The 21,521-nt window shown below is 47.5% G+C and overlaps 2 protein-coding genes across 2 annotated transcripts in view; both read right to left on the reverse strand.

The window, feature by feature from the left end:
• The window catches only part of LOC100966144 (liver carboxylesterase 1-like), an 81,577-nt gene that overhangs the window by 53,062 nt on the left and 6,994 nt on the right, over nucleotides 1-21,521 (reverse strand). The gene's annotated exons all lie outside the window — the stretch shown is intronic.
• LOC100961646 (liver carboxylesterase 1) lies at nucleotides 1,399-19,831 on the reverse strand. Its single transcript, XM_023514752.1, has 11 exons — nucleotides 19,683-19,831; nucleotides 17,673-17,826; nucleotides 16,035-16,139; nucleotides 13,509-13,613; nucleotides 11,386-11,424; nucleotides 9,643-9,783; nucleotides 7,960-8,040; nucleotides 7,543-7,690; nucleotides 3,081-3,212; nucleotides 2,007-2,079; nucleotides 1,399-1,739 (listed from the first exon to the last, which is right to left on the reverse strand). The coding sequence occupies exons 1-11, from the start codon at nucleotides 19,811-19,813 to the stop codon at nucleotides 1,556-1,558; spliced, it is 1,293 nt and encodes a 430-aa protein (XP_023370520.1). The 5' UTR covers nucleotides 19,814-19,831; the 3' UTR covers nucleotides 1,399-1,555.

Consider the following 21,521-nt stretch of genomic DNA (forward strand, 5'->3'; position numbering starts at 1 on the left):
TGTTGGCAGCCAGGGGTGTTTTCTTTGTCTTGGTCTAGCCTCATGGGATGGCTCTGTGTTTCTCAGTTTTGGAGATGGGACTTTCTCAGTAATCTTCCGTTTCCTAGTGAGGAATATGAAAGACCAGTAATTGGGACCCAGGTTGACTGGCTGTCCCTCTACCAGGGGATTTTAAGTTTTCCTGTTCTCAGGATGCAATAAGTCTTTACCAGTGCCTTGTGGGAGACAAGATTTGCTGGTCTTTTCCCGGTGGTTGAAGGAGATTATTCTTTGGGAGAGAAGGATCTGAGCAGGGATCTGGGCTGCATCCTTGGAGGCAGGGTTTCTCCAGTTTTGCCAGCTGATCCTAATATTTCTCATCAGACCCTAATAAAGGTGGAGGAAAGGAGTCTGTGATGGGTATAAATTTCCCACTGGGTCTATGGTTCCCAGGGATTTTATACTCACATACTGGCCCACACTTGGCCTTTATCACTTGATTACAATTTTTAGAATAATTCTGTGAAAGATAGTGAACCTGTCTCTGCCTGTAGGTGGAAGTGAAGCCAGTGTTCACATCTACTTCTCCTCGAAAGTGCCTGTCTTCCCTTCCATTCCAGTATAATCATTTTTTGCAATTTCAGTGATTTTTTTTTTCAGGAATACTTATGATTAGAAAGACAACCTAGCCTTTTCTTTCTTTTAGAATAGAAGTGACACTCCCAATATTTCTATAACCCAGAAGGATCCAAGTATCACCAGAGAGATTCAGAAAGAAATAAATTTACAATGACACTTCAGGGCCATATATCAAGGTGGTCACTGCCTAGACTTGGAGAACTCCAGACTACAGAGAAGTTTCTTCCAGTTTCTGGAAGAATTAGCCCCATGGGGATCTGGGGTTACTGTATATGTTTAGGACGGTACTGCAGACCCGTACTTTGATGCCTTTCATTATTTATACATATGTTGGACCATCAGATATTACCCCACAGGTCTTAGATGCTATGTCCTATTTGGCTTTTTCCTCCACTCACTTTGTTCTTTTCTCAGGAGAGGGTCAGGAAGTCCATGTGACTCTGCACAGGGTCACTGAAGCACCTCTCCCTCTTCACCTGATCCAGCTTCATACTCAGCCCGTGCTACCCATCTCCACAGATGACTCCAGACTGAGGGAGGAAGGCTGTACTCCAGCCGTCCCAAACTCTGCTATTGGAAGTTGTTGGTGATTCAGAGACAGGGGCATGTCCAGAGTCCTTATTACATCTCCCAGGCCAGGCTGCTGGGTGCAGTTTGTTTGGAGGCCAATCCATCCTATTCACGGGTCCATTTTCATCCTGCTATCTATGGGGAGGGTGCATTCATCTCTACTCTGAGACACAAACACTGATTTAGCCTCCAAAAGACTTTTATTCTGACAATTGAGGTCACAACTGCAAAAACTGCTCCCACCCCACCCCCCCATGGACAATTCCCCAGACTCCACAATGAGATGCCTCTCTGACCTATAGTCACCATCTGTAGAACACCCCTGAAGTGGCTCCTTCAGCCTCTGGTGGCTGGTGAGGCCTCCTGTTCACAACTCAATGTGCTCTCTCTGAGGTGGCTTCACCACAGCCTTTGTGGCCAGGAGCTTGTTCCAGAAAGCCACTTCCTCATCCTTCAGCTTCTGGGCTGCCTGGGTGGTGACACCAATCTGCAGGTACCCTTCCTTCTGGTCATACTCTGGCCAGTGGGGCAGTCCCTCCCCATTGGGGTTCCTGGGAACAGAATCAGATAGAAACCCCTTAAAGCTGCTGTGTGTCCCCAGCACTCCTCCAAGATTTGCAGGGGTCTCCTGGCTCATCTCTGGCTTGTACACCTGCAGAGACAGGGAGCTGACCACCTCCTGGGGCAGCCTGTTTACTTCAGACAGATCTGTGGTCACAGGGTGGAGAGCTTGATCATTCAAACTTCAGAAGCTGTCTTTCCCCATAGATGTGCCCTGCCCCCCACAGACCGTGCCCCACCTTTGCCATCAGCCTTACCCGTTCCGAGCAAAGTTGGCCCAGAATTTCATCACCATCTTGCTAATTCTGATCTCCTCCTCAGAAGCCCCCTCTGTGGGAACAAGAAAACAAGATGTCATTATTCAAAGTTTTGTTAATGGGCCACCAGAGTTAACATCACTTGGGGCTTGTTACAAACACAGACTCTTAGTGACAAGTCCACCAACAGTACACCAAAATCTACATTTTTAGAAGATTCTCATCAATTACTGTACATCGTAAGGTCAAGGAGGACTCAGTAATGGGTGTTCAGCCAATCCATATGCTGGCTGCCTTCTGTGCTGTGACCTCCCCCCTCTTCTCCCCATTCAGGGTCCCAGTGCTAAACCCCAGAGCCTCCTTCCAGCAGCCCCACCTCCCAGGGTTGTTCTCTCTTGGATCTCTTCTCAGTCTCCTACACATACCCACATTTTCTTAGTCTGCAAAATAACAGAGCTGCAATGGTCCTAAGTAATCACCCAACTGACAGAGGCCCAGAGGCCCTGGGGTAACATGAACAACCATGAGGTGGGTCACAAATCATCCCTTACTACTAAGAGTTAAGGTATTGAAGGCATCTATAAAAGGTTTTCTTTAAAATGTTATGATATTTAATATTTTTTACTTAAAAATGTGTGTTTTTTATAACAAGAGACAGGCAGAGATAAAGACAGATGAACACACATTAGACCCAATTCAAGGTTAAAACCAAAAATTTTCCTCGCTTACATTCTGATATGCTCTTATGAGAGAAAAATTGAGTGGTGGCATTCTGGCCCTAGAGCAGGGCCCTGCATGTGACCAAGGACCTGCCTTACTGGTGGCATAGGCCAGGATTCTGAGAGTGACCTGGGCTGAGGTCACATGCATGTACATCCTCCTTCGTGTCTGTGAGAACAGGAGGGAGGCTGAGGATGGACCAGTGAAATTCAACCCTGTTACAGTGAATTGGGAAACTCAGGCAGGAGAAACGGAGAAACTTGTTCAAGGCCTCCAAACCAAACCTGAACCCCATTCCGTGACTGAAGCCCAGATCTACTAGCTCCACACTCACAGCCAGCAAAGAGCCTTTACCTTTTAAAAATGGGGCTCCAAACACAGAGAAGAGCTCATCCCCATGGTCCCCTGTCACCGTGTCGGGTTTCGTGTTTGAGGAGAAGCTTGGGCGGTACTGAAACTCATACATGTAGGTGGGGGCTCCAGCATCTGAGAAGACATGGATTCATGCACAGTTCACGTTAACAGACACACCCTTGGATGGTATCAAGGCCCACGGCCATGACGGAAACCCCTGGTTATCAGCACAGTTGAGAGACCTTTTCAGGAAAGCTCAGTGACTTGCAGTGACTTACTTGGGGCTTCATAAGTAATTAAGGAGGCTCTGAGATTTGAGCCAGGTATTTGTTGAAGGAGTGAATGAATGAATGAATAAATGAATATCGAATAAGTGATTGTTAAAACCCCAGGTTGATCAATTTAGAAAAGCTATCATTATAAGGACTTTGGGTCTCATCGTCTTCTGACACATTCACACATGTGAAAATCTCTTTACATTCACTTTACACTGCTCCCCTTCACTGATAACACACACACTAGTGTTCATTCACTGGAGAACACATACACCCTATTGGGTGTCTTGTATCCAGCCTAGTTTTCAATCATTCCCAGTGGATTATTTTTTCACTCATTTCTGAGATGAGTGAAGCCTATCCAACTTGCTTATCTAAAACAATTATATTGGCTTGGTGCCCATAGCACAATGGTTATGATGTCAGCCATGTACACCAAGGGTGGCGGGTTCGAACCCAGCCTGGCCAGCTAAAAACAACAATGACAACTGCAACAAAAATAGCGAGGTGTTGTGGCAGGCGCCTATAGTCCCAGCTACTTGGGAGGCTGAGGCAAGAGAATCGCTTAAGCCCAAGAGTTTGAGGTTGCTGTAAGCTGTGATGCCACAGCACTCTACCAAGGGCTACATAGTGAGACTCTGTCTCAACAATGACAAAAAAATAATAAAAAAATAAAATGAGGATATTTACATCCAAACACAGGAAGAGAGAGAACAATCTGTCTCCTGTTTCTCAGGAAACCACAAAACTCAGAGCTTCATATTTCACTGTCTCCACATATATTTTGCTTCCTGCTTGGCCCACAGAATGTTAAAGCTTTAAGGCATTAAGGTGGTGGCAAAGATGAGAAGGGGACATGGAATGTGACCTTACCTTTGTCCTGACTGCTGTACTCCCCTCCTCTGCCTTTCTCTCTCACCACCAAAGCCCACTTGTCCAAGCCCCGAGGAGATGACAGTTTTCCTACTGATTGGGTCATTGGAGCCACCAGGCCCAGCTCCATTAGGGGTAACTCATGGGACCACCAGTCCTCTAGGCCGGCGCTTTGCATTGGTCATAATGTCCCCAGAGGAGGGACCCTAAGAGGGAAAGAGCTAGGCCCCAAGTAAGACTGGTGGAGAAATTTTACAACCTGTCCCCTCTTGGATTCAGTAAGAAATTTGGAAAATGCAGAAAAAAGGAAAAATGAATAAGAACATCACTCACAATCCAACCTCTTAGAGAAAGGCTCTTTCTATATTGTGCCCTATCTTCCTCTTACATAAATTTGGATGATACTATATGAGTTATTTTGTAACATATTGTAATCCTTTCTTAACATCATTAAATATTCATCAACAACAACAAAAAAATTACCAATATAGGTCATCCAATGTGAGGATGAAGAATAACTTATTTAATCATCCCCCTTGTCCTCCATCACTGTACCCTTGGTCTAACAAGATCATTGTCTGGAACAGGCCACCCTTCTGTGGTCTGTGATGCTCTGGTTAAATGGCTGCTTCGTGGTCAAGCGGAACTTGCTCAAAGGAGGGTTTGACCTTGCCTCTGCCCAAATGCTTTACAAAAGGACTCAGAGACCAACCAAGGAGAAAAGAACTTTTATGAATGAGGGAAATTATTTTAGGCAGTATGCTTCCCAAAAGATAGATGTGTATATATATATACATAAATATATATATATTTTAAAATTTGTGCCTAAAATCACTGAGATTCATAAAACTCCTACAATCACAAAAGAAAACAGGGTGCATATTTGGGCAATAACAATTAGGAAAAACAAGAAAAGCAGAGACAATGAGAGAGCCAGAAATCGAAGGTATGCAAAGTAAAACATAGGGTAATATCCTGCTTTCCTGCTGGGGAGGGCTTTTGAGATGCCAGCATTCTTTTAATTTTTAATCTTAGTATCCTAGCTGAGAAAGGGAATTGAGAAATCTATGCCCCTATATACTAGTAAGCAATTTTGCAATATGCATCAGCGCTTTAAATATGTTACTATGAGGGGGGAGGGAGAAGGGAGGAGGGAATGGGTGGAGGGAGGGGGTTTGGAGGGATCACTTCTGAGATTTATCTTATAGGGGTACAGGTGAATCTTTCTAAGAGTAGAATGTGAACGTTTTAAAGCAATAACTGAGAAAATGACATGAAGGCTGTGTTGAGCAGTTTGATGGAAGTATTTCAGATTGCTTGTGAAAACCCTACACTGTACCCCAGAAGTGCATTAATGTACATAGTTACCATTCAATAAAATAAATAAATAAATAAATAAATATGTTACTATGAGTCAACTGATGATATCACATCTAAAAAAAATCCTAAGAAAATTATTAGACGTGTGGTTAAATATTTGTGCAAGTAAAAGTCAGTGTAATAATATTTGTAGCCTCATATAACAAGCTGCCCACCTAAATATTCCATAGGATAGGAATATTCAACTAAATTTTAATTATCCATTTGTGGAAAAATGGATGTTTTTGATGGGTTTGCCTCAAAATCAAGAAAACCCTCACAATACAGTGTTCTAGGAACAGGAAAAAACATATAATTGATTTTTAAGTTATATATGACATGGAAAAATTATTAGAAGGAAATACAGAAAAAATTATACCACATACCCCCATGTGAAGGAATTAAGATTGATATCTGGTTTCTTCTTTGTTTTCATATTTTCTAAACTTTCTGCAAGTGTAATATATTGATTTTTACATTCAGAAAAGTTACCTTTATTAAAAGGAGTGAGAAAAACTTAAAAAAAAACAAAAAATTGTTGGAAGTATCTATATAGTCCTGGCAAACCCTCCCAAAACTCAAAGTAATGAAATATCAGATTAAAAAAAAAAAACCCACAAGTCCAGTATAGCCAGAACCAGTAGAACATGCAGAAGAGAGCTTCACAGATCAGACACAAGGCAAGAGGCAAAATCAAGTTTATAAAAAAAAGATGCAACTCTAGGTGGGCCTGGCTGAAGGTTCCACGAGAAACCTCCAGAGGAGGAAGTGGTTATGAGCGCCTCTGCCTTCCTGAATAGCAGTATCCCTGGGCACCTACTAGGTCAGCTGAAGCTAGTTTTTAGCATACATATGATGTCCTGAATATTTGAACTCTCCCAGCCTGTTCAGAGAGAAAGGTCTGGGCCAAAGACCCTTTCCTGGATTTCAGAGGCAAATGAGAGCTGGAAGAAAAAGGAACGTCTGAGAGGGTACCCAGATGGCACCAGAAGAGGACACTCCCCCACCCCCAGGTGAGCTCATGCATCCCTACCTCACACCAAACACACACAGAGCAGTGTCAAAACGTCCCACCATAGAATCCACCCTGGACCTCTGCTTGTCCATTCTGGCACACAACAGGAAGGACCAAAGCCATTCACAGACACTGACATCTCCAGACCAGCCATCCCCACTACTCTCCCTCCTCTGGGACTTCTTGGTCCTGAACAGCCACCTTGATACTGTGCTTGACTCCTGCTCTTCCTCCAGCTTCACCAACTAGCTTCTAAGTTCTGATCTTAGAAAGCTTCCAAAACCCATATTCCAATATTTGTCTTCTACCCCCACATCCCAACAAAACCCCAAGTAGGGAGCCCTTGTCTCAGATGTTGATGGTTCCTCACCCACATCACCCAGATCCCCTCTTTCTGAGTGTCTCTTTCAGCCTGACGTCCACCTCCAGCCTCTCTAGCTCTTTGCCTGGGGTCTCTGTCAGCACCAGACACTAACCTGCTCAGGTGTGCAGTAGGTCAGCAGGTCAGACTACCAGGGAGTTTACAAATCCTTGGAACCTCCTCAGCCAATGACAACTGAGAGCTGCTCAGAAGGGGTAACCCTGAGTTGTGTCCTCTGCGTGTTCCCAGAGCTCCCCAGCCCCTTCTGTGCACAGAGGACACCGCTTGGCAGTGTCATGGAGTGTCTTCTGTCCCTTTCCTCTGACACTTCCACACCTCCATGCTGGTGCTTTCTGGGATCACCTGACAAGTAAACTAGGTGCATCCGGATCATTTTTTCAGAGGCTGCCGCAGGCAGAAGCCAACAGAGGACAGCACCACACCCTAGGCCATATGGAATCTGCCTGTGAGGCTGGACGCTCAGCACTTTCCACATCTGTCTGTGCTGGGAGGTGGGCAGGTCAGACACTGGAGCTGGTGGGGTTGGTGTCCCTCTCCTGTCCAACTTCAGGGACTTACCTCTGTGGTATCGAGCTACATTCACAGATGGGACCCCAATTACGACATCAGCAGTCAAGTCCAGGAACAGGTCTTTCTTTTTGACAGGGTCATCTGTTCCCCCTAAATACTTCTCAATGGCTACTGAAGTCAGTTCCTCAGGGATGCCCTGCAATAGATCAAGAAAGTGACCACAACCACACGGTGAGCACATGTCATCTCTGGCCAGAGAGAAAGGCTTTATTAAGGGGGAACCTCTCCAGCTCTGTGCAACTCCCCTGCACTCACCCCTAGTGTGATCAAGTGGGGAAAGTAGAAAAATGTGGGCAGAACCCCCAAGTCCTAACCTGCATTCTGACGCTTAAATCATCTGTGAGTCAGGACATGTCCCTCCCCTCCTTGTGTCCCAGTCCATTCCCAGGATTCTTAGACTCTTACAGTAATAGGGTAGAACTTCCACAGCAGTGACGTGGCCGTCTTCTGGTCCAGTTTGCCTTCAGAAAGTGGGAAACCCAACATCTACTAGGAAAAAAAATTGGTTTAGTGTTTATGAATCATCATGAATGAACCAGAGCCAGCCTGAACAACCAACAAAACCCACACCGTCTGATTTCATTGGGCCTTGAAAAGCAAGGCCTTTATAGATGGGAGAAATCAATGAATCAAATGGACTCACATTCAGAAATTCAAGCATTATAAAAAAGATTTTAAAAAATTAGCGGGAAGTGTGTGAGTTTTTTGCAGCACGTGTGCATATATGTGTGTGTGTGTGTGTAATATGTATGTGTGTGTTTGTGTATGAGTGTTCATGCCCTCATCAGGCTAGAATCCCCACAATAGTCAGCAGCACACAGAGGGAAGCTTTAGCAGGTTCTTTGAAGTCAAGGGCCCTGGGGCAGATGACGTAGACCTAACAAGTATGCCACCTCTCACACATGACATAGAAAGTCCCAGATATTGCCACCCTGGCTTTGCTCCTTTGGCATAATGTGTGACGTCTTTCTGAAAGGAGAGCTGCAGATCTCAGCACATAACGACTCTGTCCAAACCTCTGGGCTCAGAGGCTTACTGAAGCCCTAGTATGTCTTCTATAGCTTAAGGTCATAACCCTAGAAGGGCCCCTGCCCCCTAAAAATGCCTGCCTGAGGAAGCTCAGCCCTGCCAGGAGAATTTACTGTTTGCTTCAGTCAAAACCTGGTGACAGGCAGAGAGGCCCTAAAATTGTTCTAACAGCAGTTACTTTAGAAACCTTCTAATTACAAGGCCTTTCTGTGCCCTGTGGGATCTAAAGCTTCCACTGAAATCTGTTTCCTCCAGGGCCTAAAGCCTCTCTTTACAGTGCAAACCTGCAGGGAGGTAATTGCAGTCTCCCTCCAGTCCCCTGGAGAGGTGAAGCCTGACATCAGAGGGGTCCTGACTGCAGCTGACACCACAGCCTCCTGCTTCTCCCAAGCAAGTGTGGGCCAGCAGATCCAGGTGGTCTAGCTCACACTCTAATGTCCCCCCATGCCCACCCCACGGTGCCTTTCCCTTAGCTCCCCCAGGCTTTAGGCACCTGCAGGCTTTAGTTTCAGGGACTTGGGTTGAGTCCACCCTGAGCTCTTTCCCCTACTGAAGAGTGTTCCTGAATGAAACCTGTGTTTCTGCTCTAACTGGGGTGGCTTTGTTTATCTGCGACAGGAAGGAAAGTCTTCCTGCACGTTTAGTGGTCAGTCTCTCTCTCTCTCTCCAGAATCTTAATCTCTTGCCCTGAGCAGAGTACAGAGTGCAGTGGCATCAGCCTAGCTCAGAGAAACCTCAAACTCCTTGGTTCTAGTCATCCTCTTGCCTCGGGCTACAGCTGGGACTACAGTCACCACATGTGGCTAGTTATTCTATTTTTGGTAGAGAATCTTTCACTAGAAGACATCAAAGAGTGTTTGGGGCAGAGAATCCCAGGGCTGTGTCACCCAAGTGACAGAGGGGCCTTCTAGGGAAATTTTATGTGGAAATTACACCTCATTTTGAAAGGGACAGCTGCCCTGGACTCCGGGCAGGGCTTAGAGAAGCAAGGACACCTGTGAGCAGAGACGGGTGCGCTGAAGGAGCATAGGGGACGTCTAAGCGGCCGCACATTCTCACCATTGGAAGAATCCAGCCAAACTCCTGCTTGTTGATTCCAACCACGTAGGGGACCATGTTGAAGTTCTTTTCTTTCAGAAGCTCCTCAGGCATTTTTGGCAGCACCACTCCATCCACCACGGTGGGCATGAAGAGGTCAGCCTGGGGGAGAGGGCAGGGCAGTGTCTGAGCTGCCCTCCCCGGGCAACAGCCACCTGCTGCTCTCTGCCTGCCTGAGGTGAGGCCCCCACCTGCACCTGGTGGGCCTAGGCAGTGGCCACATAGGCTCGGGGTCCTAGGAAAGGGGGCTAAGTCTGTGTGACCCCAGGTATAGAACTCAACCAGGGGCTGGCAGAGGTGAGGTGACAGAGCAGGAGGTGAATCTTCACTCAAATAGAAATATGTATATCGTATAGTAAATTACATATACAGGTATTTCCATTTGAAGTGTGTGTGTAACTTTGTGTGCAGGTGACCTCTTTATTCTCTGCGCTGCTGTTCTGTCAACTTGCCCTGAATGCTGAATTAGCAAATACTGAGTTGCCACTTGAAGGAAAAACACAGGGTTTGGTTCCTGTGACCCTCTGGTCACAATCTATTCATCAGCCTTATTTTATGTGTGGGTTTCTGTTTAAAGATAAGTTACGTAATAGATACTTATTTCAAGAATTAGTTATGTGTGAAGTGCTTATTTATAACAAACACCAGTCAGGAAGGCCGCCCATTCTCCCGACCCGGGTACAGGACTGGGAGGGTTTCCGGCTGGCAGCGTCACAGCAGTGCTGTCCACTGTCCCCTGTGCCTTCTGAAGATTCCTTCAGCATCACGGGAATCCACAGATGCAGCTGCTTCTCCGTCCCCCATAGCTCCTCACACGCTGCAGATTTTAACACTTTCTGTTATGGCCTCGTGTCTGGATGGGCAAAGTCCCCCCCTTTCCTGGATGTGCCTATTGTTCATTCATTAACTCCAAAGTCAAGGCCAACACACAATCCATTCCTCTGCAAACTCGCCTGCCACGGGTATTGTCCCCGTAATGCACACCACAGCCACCTTGAACTTTGGGACGAGAGACAGCACCTCAGCACTGCTCTGGGGGGCCATCTGAGACAGGGGATCTCTGACACCCAGCACAAAACGCAAACACCACGGCACTAACTAGACCGTGAGAGGGCACATGGGGTGAGAGGTCACAGAAGGAAGCAGGGCTCTCACTCATTGATCTCTTTGGGACCCGGCATTTCTGGGACCCATGCCTGTCTGCACAAGCTACAGTGGAGGTCCGCAAGGTGGACTGGAGCAAACAGGACAAGGCGCCGATCCCAACCCAGGGTGGCTGAGAGTAGACGTCGGGGTGACCACAGCAGCCTTGAAGGATTGTGCAGCTGAGAATGGGCTGCCGTGGGGAGCTGGGAACAGGACAGGCCACACGGAGGGGGTGCTGAGCACCTGCAGTGGGTGATGACTGGGATTCACAGGGGAGGGAAGAGGTGAGAATTTTCAAATAGTGGTAACTCCATGAGCAAAGAGACAGAAATGTCACTGAGTGTCTGGATGAAGCTCATTCAATCTTCACAAGGCCTCCAAGGGGAAAGGAGAATGATCTCCAGGGAGGAGCAGAGAGGGCAGGACTATAGAATTGTAGGATGCTGCAGAGGGGACGTCACCGGACTCTGGCAACCCATTGAGGAGGCAGAAGGAGAAGATGGCTAGGACACTTTGGGGTGGTCTAGGAGCTATCATTAAGAAAACAAAAATCCTTACCTCTCCGGGGTTTTCATTTAAATGGATTGCAAAAAAATTCTGTGAAGACAAAGGCAGAGGACACAGGTGAGAGGCTTCCTGGAGAAAGCTGGTCTGTGTGGCTGTGCACCAGAGCTGTCACGAGCTCCCTCCTGCTGCCACCTGGACAGGGCTGAGAGGACATGGGCAGAACACTTGTTCCATGTGGGAGAGGACAGCGGGTAAGTATTGATGAGGGAGGGGAAGTGGCAGCCAGGGAAGAACAGGCTCTGGGCACTTGCTCTAGACAGGCCATCTGCTGTTGGTCTCCCACCCTCATTTTCCCTTCCTTGTCTCCTGGCAACAATATCTGAATTTTCCTTTGAGGACCCTCCCTCTTCCCTTCTCTCATCCCATAAATCCAGATATTGATATGTAATCTGGGGTGTCCCATCTCCCAGTACACAGTTATTAGTTCAGGGATGGGAACTTAACCCACGCCAGTGCAGCAGAGTTTACCCAGAAACTTTGTGCCAGAATTATTAGGAAAGAAGGTTTATAAGCAGCTAAAAGTTCAGAGTGCTGTTATCTCTATTTCCCCCAGGGACACACTTGCCTGAGTGTGAAGCCAAACAGACCAATGCAAAACTGAGGTTATCTATAGGTAGATTCTCAATAATGTCATATGAACATCTGGATCCAGCCATGCCTGAAGCTATCTGTTCCCAGACGTTTCCATTACCTGAAGATTCTGTTACAACATGAATTTTTCTGCTCAAGCCAATTTAAGATGATTTTTCTCATTTTGCTCAGGAACATCTTGACTGATATAAGCCTCCTGAAACTCATCCCACCACCCAGTGTCGGGGTGTGTTCACCAAGACTGTGGTGATTGCAATGTTGCACCGTAGCTGACAGGTTGACTTCTCTACTGGGAAGGACTAGCAAGGGTTCCTCCGTTATGGATTATAGTCATAACACCACAAGATGTGAATATGTGTGTCTATGTGTGTCAGTGTGTGTGTGTGTCTATGTGTTGAAGGCAGTGAATAATTATGGAAGCACTCCCAAAAGATCTCAGGAAATCTCAGAAGAATGTCCTGGGATGGTGCCTGACCACACATTAATTTTCAATGGCCTCTTGTGCAAGTGGAAAATTGCTGAAATATTTGTCTCTTTTTAGTCATTATAAACCAGCTCTGTTTTAATTCTTTGAACACCGTGGTCACCGTATTGGAGCCAGATGAACCAGCACCCAAGTCCCAAGGCCACATTGGACTCAAGCTATGACATGACTCACTATAAACATGATTATGTTTCTCCTTAGACAGTTCCTTGAGAGCAGACATGATGCCCAACTTGTGTCTGCATCACCTCTACTGACACCCTCCTCTATACACGTAGCATGAATGGATGGACAGATGGATGGATGAATGGATGGATGGATAAATGGGCGTTCAATTAATGGAGTATGGATGAATTAGATTGATGACGATCAGTTAGGTGATGGATGGACATTGATTTTGGAGAAATAGATGATGGACTAAAGATATAAAGAGGTTCGGTGATGCATGGATGATGGATGAGTTGAGAACAGATTAATGGGTCATGCAAGCATTGATACTACACCGATCATTGACTTGGATAGATTAGTGGATGGCTAATAAATGGTGAGTGAATGCATGAGTAGATGGATGACTAACCCACATTCACAAGTGAAGCAGAATTTCCAAAAAATCTATAGAAGTGGACCACCACTGGGTTCTAATTTAGAGTTTCTAAGTCAACCAAGAGAAGTTGTGACATCTTTCTGAAATCTTTGTGCCTGATATCTCCATCCCGCTAATTGAAGATAGCAGCTACTTCTGGGAATCTGAAATGTTTAATTTCTTATAAATCCATCTGAAAATAAGAATGGCCATACATTAAGTTTGATAAAGCTGGAGGATTGTTACACAATTTTTCTTCATGTATTTTTAGTCGTTTTTTGGTATTGGAGGTATGTTACAATAGAAATGGAAAAAGGAAACTCCCCATTCAGATCCAGAAACTCCTGAGAGGTAAGAAATTGTCCCAAGGAGTTTATCCAGGGCACAGGGACAGCTGAAATGCCAAAGCAGGGGGCCACAATTGCAGGTTAGGGGCACGAAAATGGACCCACCTACCATTTTCAGTGTCAAATCCAAGAGCTCATCCTCTGTCTTCTGGCGCAGGCAGTGAACCATGACAGCCGACGTGGTGGTTTTACATCCAGCAGTGACAGCAATTTTCTGCAAAGGTCACAGGCTACAAAGCTCAAGAGCAATGTCCCCTCCCTCCATCCAGGTGGAGAGAGGAGTTCTACCCCCAGCCCAGTGTGTGAGGCACAGTCCTCTAGACCAGCACCTGTGGGTCTGGCCCCAGAGAGTGCAGCCTTCTTCCTCACCTGAGTCGTGACGTGAGTGATAAGTGTGTGGGCTCCCTCTCTGTTACCTTACCCCTGTTAAAAGGGCATAGTGACATCAAAGCTGACTGTCTCAAGAGGGAGAAGGCGTGGAGTTGGGGATAAGACTATGGAACCCCAATCCTGCCAGCTCCAGCACGTACTAGCTATTTGGCCTTAGTAAAGCCATTTGAATTCTTTGTGCCTCAGTTTCTCCACCTTAGATGGGCATAATGATCACACCTGCCGTATACCGTGAGTTCACACCTCGCAAGAGCATAGGAGGGTCCCGTATCTCCCACACACTCACCATGTGCAGAATTAAGAGGTCTAGATAAGGCACTTCAGAAAACACCAAGCGTGATGTAAATGGGAGCTCTAAAGGAAGACAGTGTGTCCACCGTGGGACATGGATGGTGCTTCTCAGTTGAGTGAGGTGTCTGTGGCACAGCTAAGAGCTTCCACCTCACCGTCCTGTACTAGCGTCCTGAGCAATAATCAGAGGACTCTCTAGGGTAGAGGTCGGCAAAGTTTTCATCAAAAAAACAAACAGTCCACATTTGCGGCTTTGTGGGCCAAGAGGCCTCTGTTGCCATTTCTAAACTGCTGTTGGAGTGAAATAAATGGGTGTTGCAACAAAATTTTATTTACAAAAAATGAAACTTGAATTTCATAACATTTTTATGGGTCACAAAATATCGTCCTTGCCCTATTTTTGTTTTAATTATTTAAAAATGAAAACAAACATCATTCCTAGCTCAAGGGCCATACAAACCTAACCCCAGATTTGTCCTCCCCTGGCCTCAGGCAAGCCTCAGAGGAGCATCTATTAATTCACAGAGCGCCACTGACCCCAACCTAAACCTCTTCTCAGCTATAAAGGGAAGACAAAGGAGGAGGAGGAAAAAGATGTCAGAAGAAACCCCTTCTGAAGGAGAGGCTCATTGAGCCTGCCTTGGACGCTTGGGGTGGTCTGCCCTGCACTCCATCACCCAGACTTTTCTGAGAGGCCTCATCTAATACACAAAGGGGGGCATCTAAGCAAAGCCAGGGCTGTGAGCCTCTCTCTTAAGGGGTCTGGGGTCAGAGTGGAGAGCTGGGACTATAGACATGGAAATGCTCATTTTCCAAAACAGGAACAAAGATCTGAATACCTTCTGGAACCCACAGGAAATTCCTAAAGTGAGGGCCAGATGGGGTGGACAAAGGAACCGATAGCAAAGTTTGGCCAGAGAGGAAGGCACAGAGGGATCCCAGGTGCCAGGGCAGTGGGGCTTGTGCAGGCCCCAGATCCTGGACAGTGTCTGCTACAGAATCAATGCTCAGAATCAATTTATTTAACATATTTGTTGAATAAATGAACAGAAAGTAGGACAAATACAGGAGAAAGAGAAAAAGAGAGGCAGGGAGAGACTTGGATTCCTTTCATTTTGCAATTTCAGATGCCTGTTTACAAAGCCCAGCCTCATCTCTGCCGCCTCTGTTCCCTTGAAACATAAATTTCCCCTTCTTGATTCAAGCCTGCTCAAGTGGGCATCTATTGCTTATAACCAATGAATTCTGGAAAAAGTAAAATCTCAAGAAGTCTAAAAAAAAATCTTGGTGTCTCCATTTCCTCTCCACCTGTGAATCAGCCCTGTAAGTCTGAATTGCTCCAAACCAGCTCCACACCCTTTGCTCCAAAGAACTCAGCTCAGCAGCCCCACCCTGTCACCACCCCTTCCTCTGATTTCTTCAGATAAAGACAGAATCCTTCCCAGGGTCTGCCAATGCCCCTATCCTCAGTGCCCCCCAAGAGCTCCTGCTCTCCACTCTGGCCTCACCAGCCATCTCTCCCTCTCAAGATGCTTCACCTGCCACAGGATATTTGCACATGCTGTTCCCTGTCTCTGGAATATTCTTGGCTCAGCAAGTAAAGTATTGCTCAGCTTTCTCACGCTGTTGCATGGATCACTTTTTAAAGGACACTTTGCTGATAACCTCTAAGGCCTGTGGTCATGGGCAGTGAGTACACTGGAAATTCAGAGTTGCAACCTTGAGTCCCAGCTCTGCCCTGATCCCATGTGGACCTTGGCTTCAACACTCTGCCTCACTTTGTTCAGCCCTAAATTTGGGAGCTTCTATGAGGGGTGACCTTGGCATCCCTGCTCAGCCACTCTCCTGCCAGTGACTTTTTTAGAATGCCCACTGGGTCCCATGGCAGGAATGGCCCCTGAGGATGCCAGGAGCACAGGGTCAAGGCTGTGGGACAGTCCCATGTGAGATCTACCTGTGCCAGGAGCTTGATGTCCTTCTTGACCAGAGCATAACCGAGTGCCGCACTACTCTGGGAAATGGCCCGATGGAAGAGGTTCTTGGCCAGGGGAGATAAAACCTGGGAAAGGAGAGGACAGGAGGACAGTTCATGTTCAGAGGACGGTCCACCCACAGCTTTGCCTTGGCCCTTTCCCCAGGGCTCAGTGCGCATGAGGGTTCTTCCCCCGGCCAGGCCTGCTTCCCATGACCCCCAGGCCCAGCTTCCCCCAGAGAACCTCAGAGGAATGGAGCCGAGCATAAAGCCAAGGACAGAAAAGTACAAGTGTGGCACACACAGGTCACAGCAATCTAAAGTATCAGGAAGAAGCTTGGCTATTCTCAAACGCACCTTCTGCCTCAGGATGCCCATTACTCAGAATTTATCCCAAGGAAAGTGTTTATGGAGGTCCACAAATATTTCTAGGCATGCCCATGTTTGTTATAATAAGTAAAAAATTAGAAATAACCCAAGGTTCTCATATGATGAAACTGGGCAAATAAACAATTTTTTATTCTTACCATAGAATGCTGTGCAATTATGAAAGATATTACAGAGGTATGTTAAATGTTTAGGGAAACATTTATGTTACACTATGATGTAATACTGTGTTATATTCCCATTGCTGTTCATTAATATCCCTTATGTTGATTAAGGGAAGTTATTTTGTAGAAGAAAAAGATAGATGATAGTTGGCGGACAGAGTGAGTGGTAAAAAACAAAAAAAGACTAGAAAAATACATGTCAAATAGCCATAGTGATGGCCCTGGGGAGTGGGACAGTGGGTGGCTTTTTTCTTCTTTGGGTTGATATTTATTTTATATTTTTCTCTAATTAAAAAAAAAAAAAAGAAAGAAAGCTTTTTCTTCTGAGTATTCAACTAGGAAATCAACACAGGATTGAAAAATGCAGTGATGGGGCTGACCCTGTGCTCAACTTTAAGGCACGTGGGAGGTTTTTTAAGGTCCCAGCACCTTCCAGCCTGATTTCTCATCCCAGCTTCCCTCAGTGTCTCCCCAGCCACAGGTTATGGCTATATCCCACATCCTCGGTCCCTTCCCTCCTCATCCCACCTTCCATCTCCCATTTCTCTCTCCACCTACCTGTCCCTCTCTCCCAGAGACGGCTGCCTCCCTCTTGGCCACAGGGAACCCTCAGACCACCTTGGAGGAGGCTCCCACCTGCCCTCAGCACTTTCATCCCCTTGACATGAAGATCTGGCTTCAAAAGCCAAACAATGATCTCTGTCCAACTCTTGCCTCAGCCTCCACTTCTTCATAACTTGTACCCACCCATACTTCCCAAGAGATATCCTAATGGAAAAAGGAATGGGAAGGAGAGAGGGAGCTCCACCAAGGAGAGGAGGGATGCCACCATGGCAGAATGAGGCTGGAGATTCTTATGGTCCGAGGACACAAAGCTGGGTGCTGAGCTCCTGGGGGCCAAGGAGAGTTTGGTCCTTAGCTCTCCACCACCTGATGCTGGGCAATAAGTAGGGCCCATCCCCAATCCAAGTCCTATAAGCAAAGGTGCCTTTGGCTGCTGGGCTCATCTCCGAGAGGTCCCATCAGCCACACCAGCCCGGGGATTGGGTTTGCTGCCAGGAACACTTACAAGGACAGAGACACTTTCACCGCCTGCTGACTCTCCAAAGATAGTCACAGAGCGTGGGTTCCCTCCGAATTTGGCAATGTTGTCCTGGACCCAGCGCAGAGCGGCCACTTGGTCCAAGTGACCCCAGTTCCCCGGACTGTGTTCGTCCCCTGTGCTGTGAGTAACAGAACAGATTGAGGTGGGCAGCAGACTCCATGGCAGGGCTCTCAGGCTCCCCATGGGGCTGGGGGCTCTCAGTGAGTCGTCCAGAATAAGGCTGGGCTCCAACCCCTCACACTGGGGTCCTCACCTTCCCTGCACTGCTGTCCTGTGGGCTCTGCACTCAATCATCTGTGACTTACAGAGCATCTACTCCGTGCCCAGCACTGCCCTAGGAGCTGGAGCACATCTCAGAACAAAACTGGGAGAATTTCTTACACTCAGTTCATTCTCCAGACCACAAACAAATAAACGGGTAAACACAGAATAGAATGTCAGACAGTGAAAGTGCTTTCAAGGAGAAAAACACGGGGTGAGAGACAAGACAGGGTAGGGCAGCAAGGTGCTACTTAAGATTTCATGACCAGAAAAGGCCTCTAGGAGGCTGTGGCAATTAGGTAATAGCTTCTATAAAATAAACACATGAGCCTTTTAATCATCCAAATAAGAGAACTCCAGGCAGAAGAAACAGCAAGTGCAAATGTCCTGGGGCCCAGTGAACAGTAGGACCATGCAGGAGGTGTGGCCAGCAGGGCCCTGCAGGCCCCTGTACAGACTTTGGATGTTGCAGTAAGTAAATGGGAAGGCACTGCGGGGTTTTGTGCAGAGGAATGACACGACTCAATCTGTGTCTAAATGATCCCACTGGCTATTGTGTGGATCAGTCAGAGCATAAAACTAGCAGAGTGACTAAAGTACTCATTAGGTGATCATGGCAATAATCAGTCCAGAGACAGAGAGCATTAACTGGGGTGGGAGCAAGGGAGGAGTGTGAACTCACCAGACTCTGAGTACAGTTTATGGGTGGAGCCAGGGGCTTTGCTGGCTTCTGGATGTGGGGGTGAGAGAAAGGGCAGAGTCCAGGCTGCCCTCAAGGCCTCCATCCTGGACACCTGGAAGCATCGAGCAACACAACTGTGCAAGACACATGAGGGGAGCAGGGAGCCTCTGTTAGGGACGGACTGTGGGTGTACAAGCCTGAGTGTGTCCTTATGAAGGGTGAGGATCTCAGACAGCCAGTGGGAACAGACAAGGTGGTTAGTGATGGGCGTCTGGATGCAAAAAAGACATATCCAAAACAGGGCTCTGACAGTGCCCCCTGGGATTACTGAGAATTACTAGGAGGGAGATACACAGAGGCCCAAGGACAAGTATAAGTAGGGGCCAGCAAGGGGCTGAGAAAGAGCTGCACATGGGGCAGAGGTGGCAGGTGAAAAGGGAAGGGAACATGTCATGGGAGTGAGTGGCCTTGTGTGGCTGCTGCTGAAGGGTCAAGGAAGATTGGGCCAAGACTGAGTGGACGTCACGGGAAACCTTGAAGGGAACAGCTGTAGTGTAGTCAGGGCAGAGAGTAGAGAAGAAAAGGGGAGGAGAGGAATGGAGAGAGGACGTTTAGGATGTGGGGTGAGTGGGCCCTAAGATACCTCCAGGGAAGGTGGCACACGGGGCTAAGATGCTCTGACAACCTCCCTACTCCAGCAACTCATTCCTTCACTGCTGTGCCACATCAAACGGCCTGACAGGAATGTGCAGTGTGCAGCAGAGGTGAAAGGAGATGACTAATTCACACTGGGACTATATGGGCTGGGCTTTGCAGGATGAATAGGAGTATGTTAGCTAGAGTAGGCATTCCAAGCAGAGGCAGGAACATATGCGAACCTCAGAAGCAAATGAAGAAGTGTGTCTGGGTTATGAGAAGTTAAGAGGTATCCAATTATGAAGAGACTGGGATGCCTTTTTGAAGGAACTCAGCAAAAGCCCCTGGTCTTAGTATCCTCAGCCAAGTGCAGTGAGGAGAGCCAAGAAACTTACCTGAAGAATCCCCAGATGCCCAGACGGTACTGAATGGTCACCACCACCACGCTTTCATGGGCAGAGAGAGCCAGGCCATCATAGGTTGAGGCTCCACCCACCATGAATGCACCTCCATGGATCCACACCATCACCTGGGCAGGGAGGAGGCATCCATACTAGTTATAGGAAGCTGAGGTACACACAGAGGATATCTAGTTTCATCACCTACTTTGGGGCCATGACTCAACGAGGCCGTCATCTAAAGTCCACCAGCACCCAGAAGCCTATAAGAAACAATGTGTCTCCTCCTCAACTCTCCCTGCTGGGGCTCAGGCCACTGGACACACCCTGGGTTATCCTGCCTTTGTCTCCAGCCCCAGTGGCATCTCCCCACCCCCAGAGTCATCATGCTGAGAACGTCACATGGGAATAATAGGAAAGGATGAGGGTGTCGTGTTCTTCCCGTCACTCCCGTCACCCTCGTGCCTGGACCCTTCATCCAGCTTCATGTACCTGTGGAGGCAGCCCTTAGATTGCAGCTCTATCTCAGTTATCTCTGTTGGTGGGAATTACACTTCCTGTGGGTCACTGATCATCTAAAGAAGCTCACAGGCTCCTGATAGTCTCTCTTCCTAATACCCCTCCTCTCTGCCTCCCCAAATCCCACCCGCTCTCCAAAGCCCAGCCTGGACTCCATCTCCTCCAGGAAGTCTCCAATCATTTGTGATTAAGAACTGAGAATGAGACTGGATGTAACAATCCGGAAGTCATAATTCTCCAATTCCAAGAGCTCACATAATAAGGAAGCAGTGGGAGTGACTGAAATAATTATATTGTAATAACATTGTTAATAAAAACAAGAAAGAATTTATAATATGAGCTATGCACCAAGAACTGTCCAAGCACTTTAAAATAAACTATCCATGAGGCAGGTGCTAGTCCTGTCCCATTTAACAGATAGGAACTGGGGCACTTAACCAGCCTGAGATCACACAGCCAAGTGGTGGAAGCAGGAGTGGAGCCTGGGCACTCAGTTCCAGTCCCCTTGTTGACCTCCCCAGCACACTGCAGCCCACAGGCTGGTCTGCAATAGTAAGTTCCCATGCGTCTGTGCAGCCCAGGTGGCGAGATCCCTGAAGACAGGGGCTGTGGGCAAACAGCTTCACGTCCCTCCTTTCCCCTCACCTCCGAGTCTCGCCTTGCACAGGGCACTGAGGACATGATAGGAGAGTGAGTGAATGAGCGAGTAAAGGGGTGAGCACGTGACCTTCGTCCCCACTTCCTGTGCTTACAGAGCACAAGGAGGGCCGCCGTCTAGTCCCAAGTTCACAGACTTGCTCCCCTCCTCTGGCACCATGTCAGGGTGCCCCTGGGACATTGGCTGGGTGCTGACACTGTTCCTTTGTCCACTTCAATGATCCTATCCTTTCTTAGCAGACCATCCCCCATCCCCCTAGTCCCTACTCTCCGCAGCTGGCAGCCTTCCCCTTCTCTGGCCTTTCATTTATTTGGGAAACGCTGACTCACTGTGTCACTGTCCTGTGCCAAAGACAATTAGGGAGGGAAATTAGCTGCGTGTAGTCCCAGATAACTGGCCAAAGGCAAAAGAAATACCTTCTGGGGCTATGTGAGGTTCCACCTGCACCTCTGTACAGACACGCTGAGGGTTGCTACAGGAGGCCTTGGTGTGGGGGGGAAAGGAGGCCACACACCTCTCCATGTCCTGCTCCATGTCCAGGAGCACTGGTTGGAAAATCAAAAGACCTGAGCTGTGGTCCTGCCAACCCTACTGTGCACCCTCTTCATTCCCCCATGGGGGCCACAGTTTCTCTGTAAAGAAAGGGCTAGGTTGTTGGC

This window comes from Otolemur garnettii, unplaced genomic scaffold, assembly GCF_000181295.1.
Source record: "Otolemur garnettii isolate 467f Iridium unplaced genomic scaffold, OtoGar3 scaffold00058, whole genome shotgun sequence".
In the NCBI taxonomy this organism is placed as follows: Eukaryota; Metazoa; Chordata; class Mammalia; order Primates; family Galagidae; genus Otolemur; species Otolemur garnettii.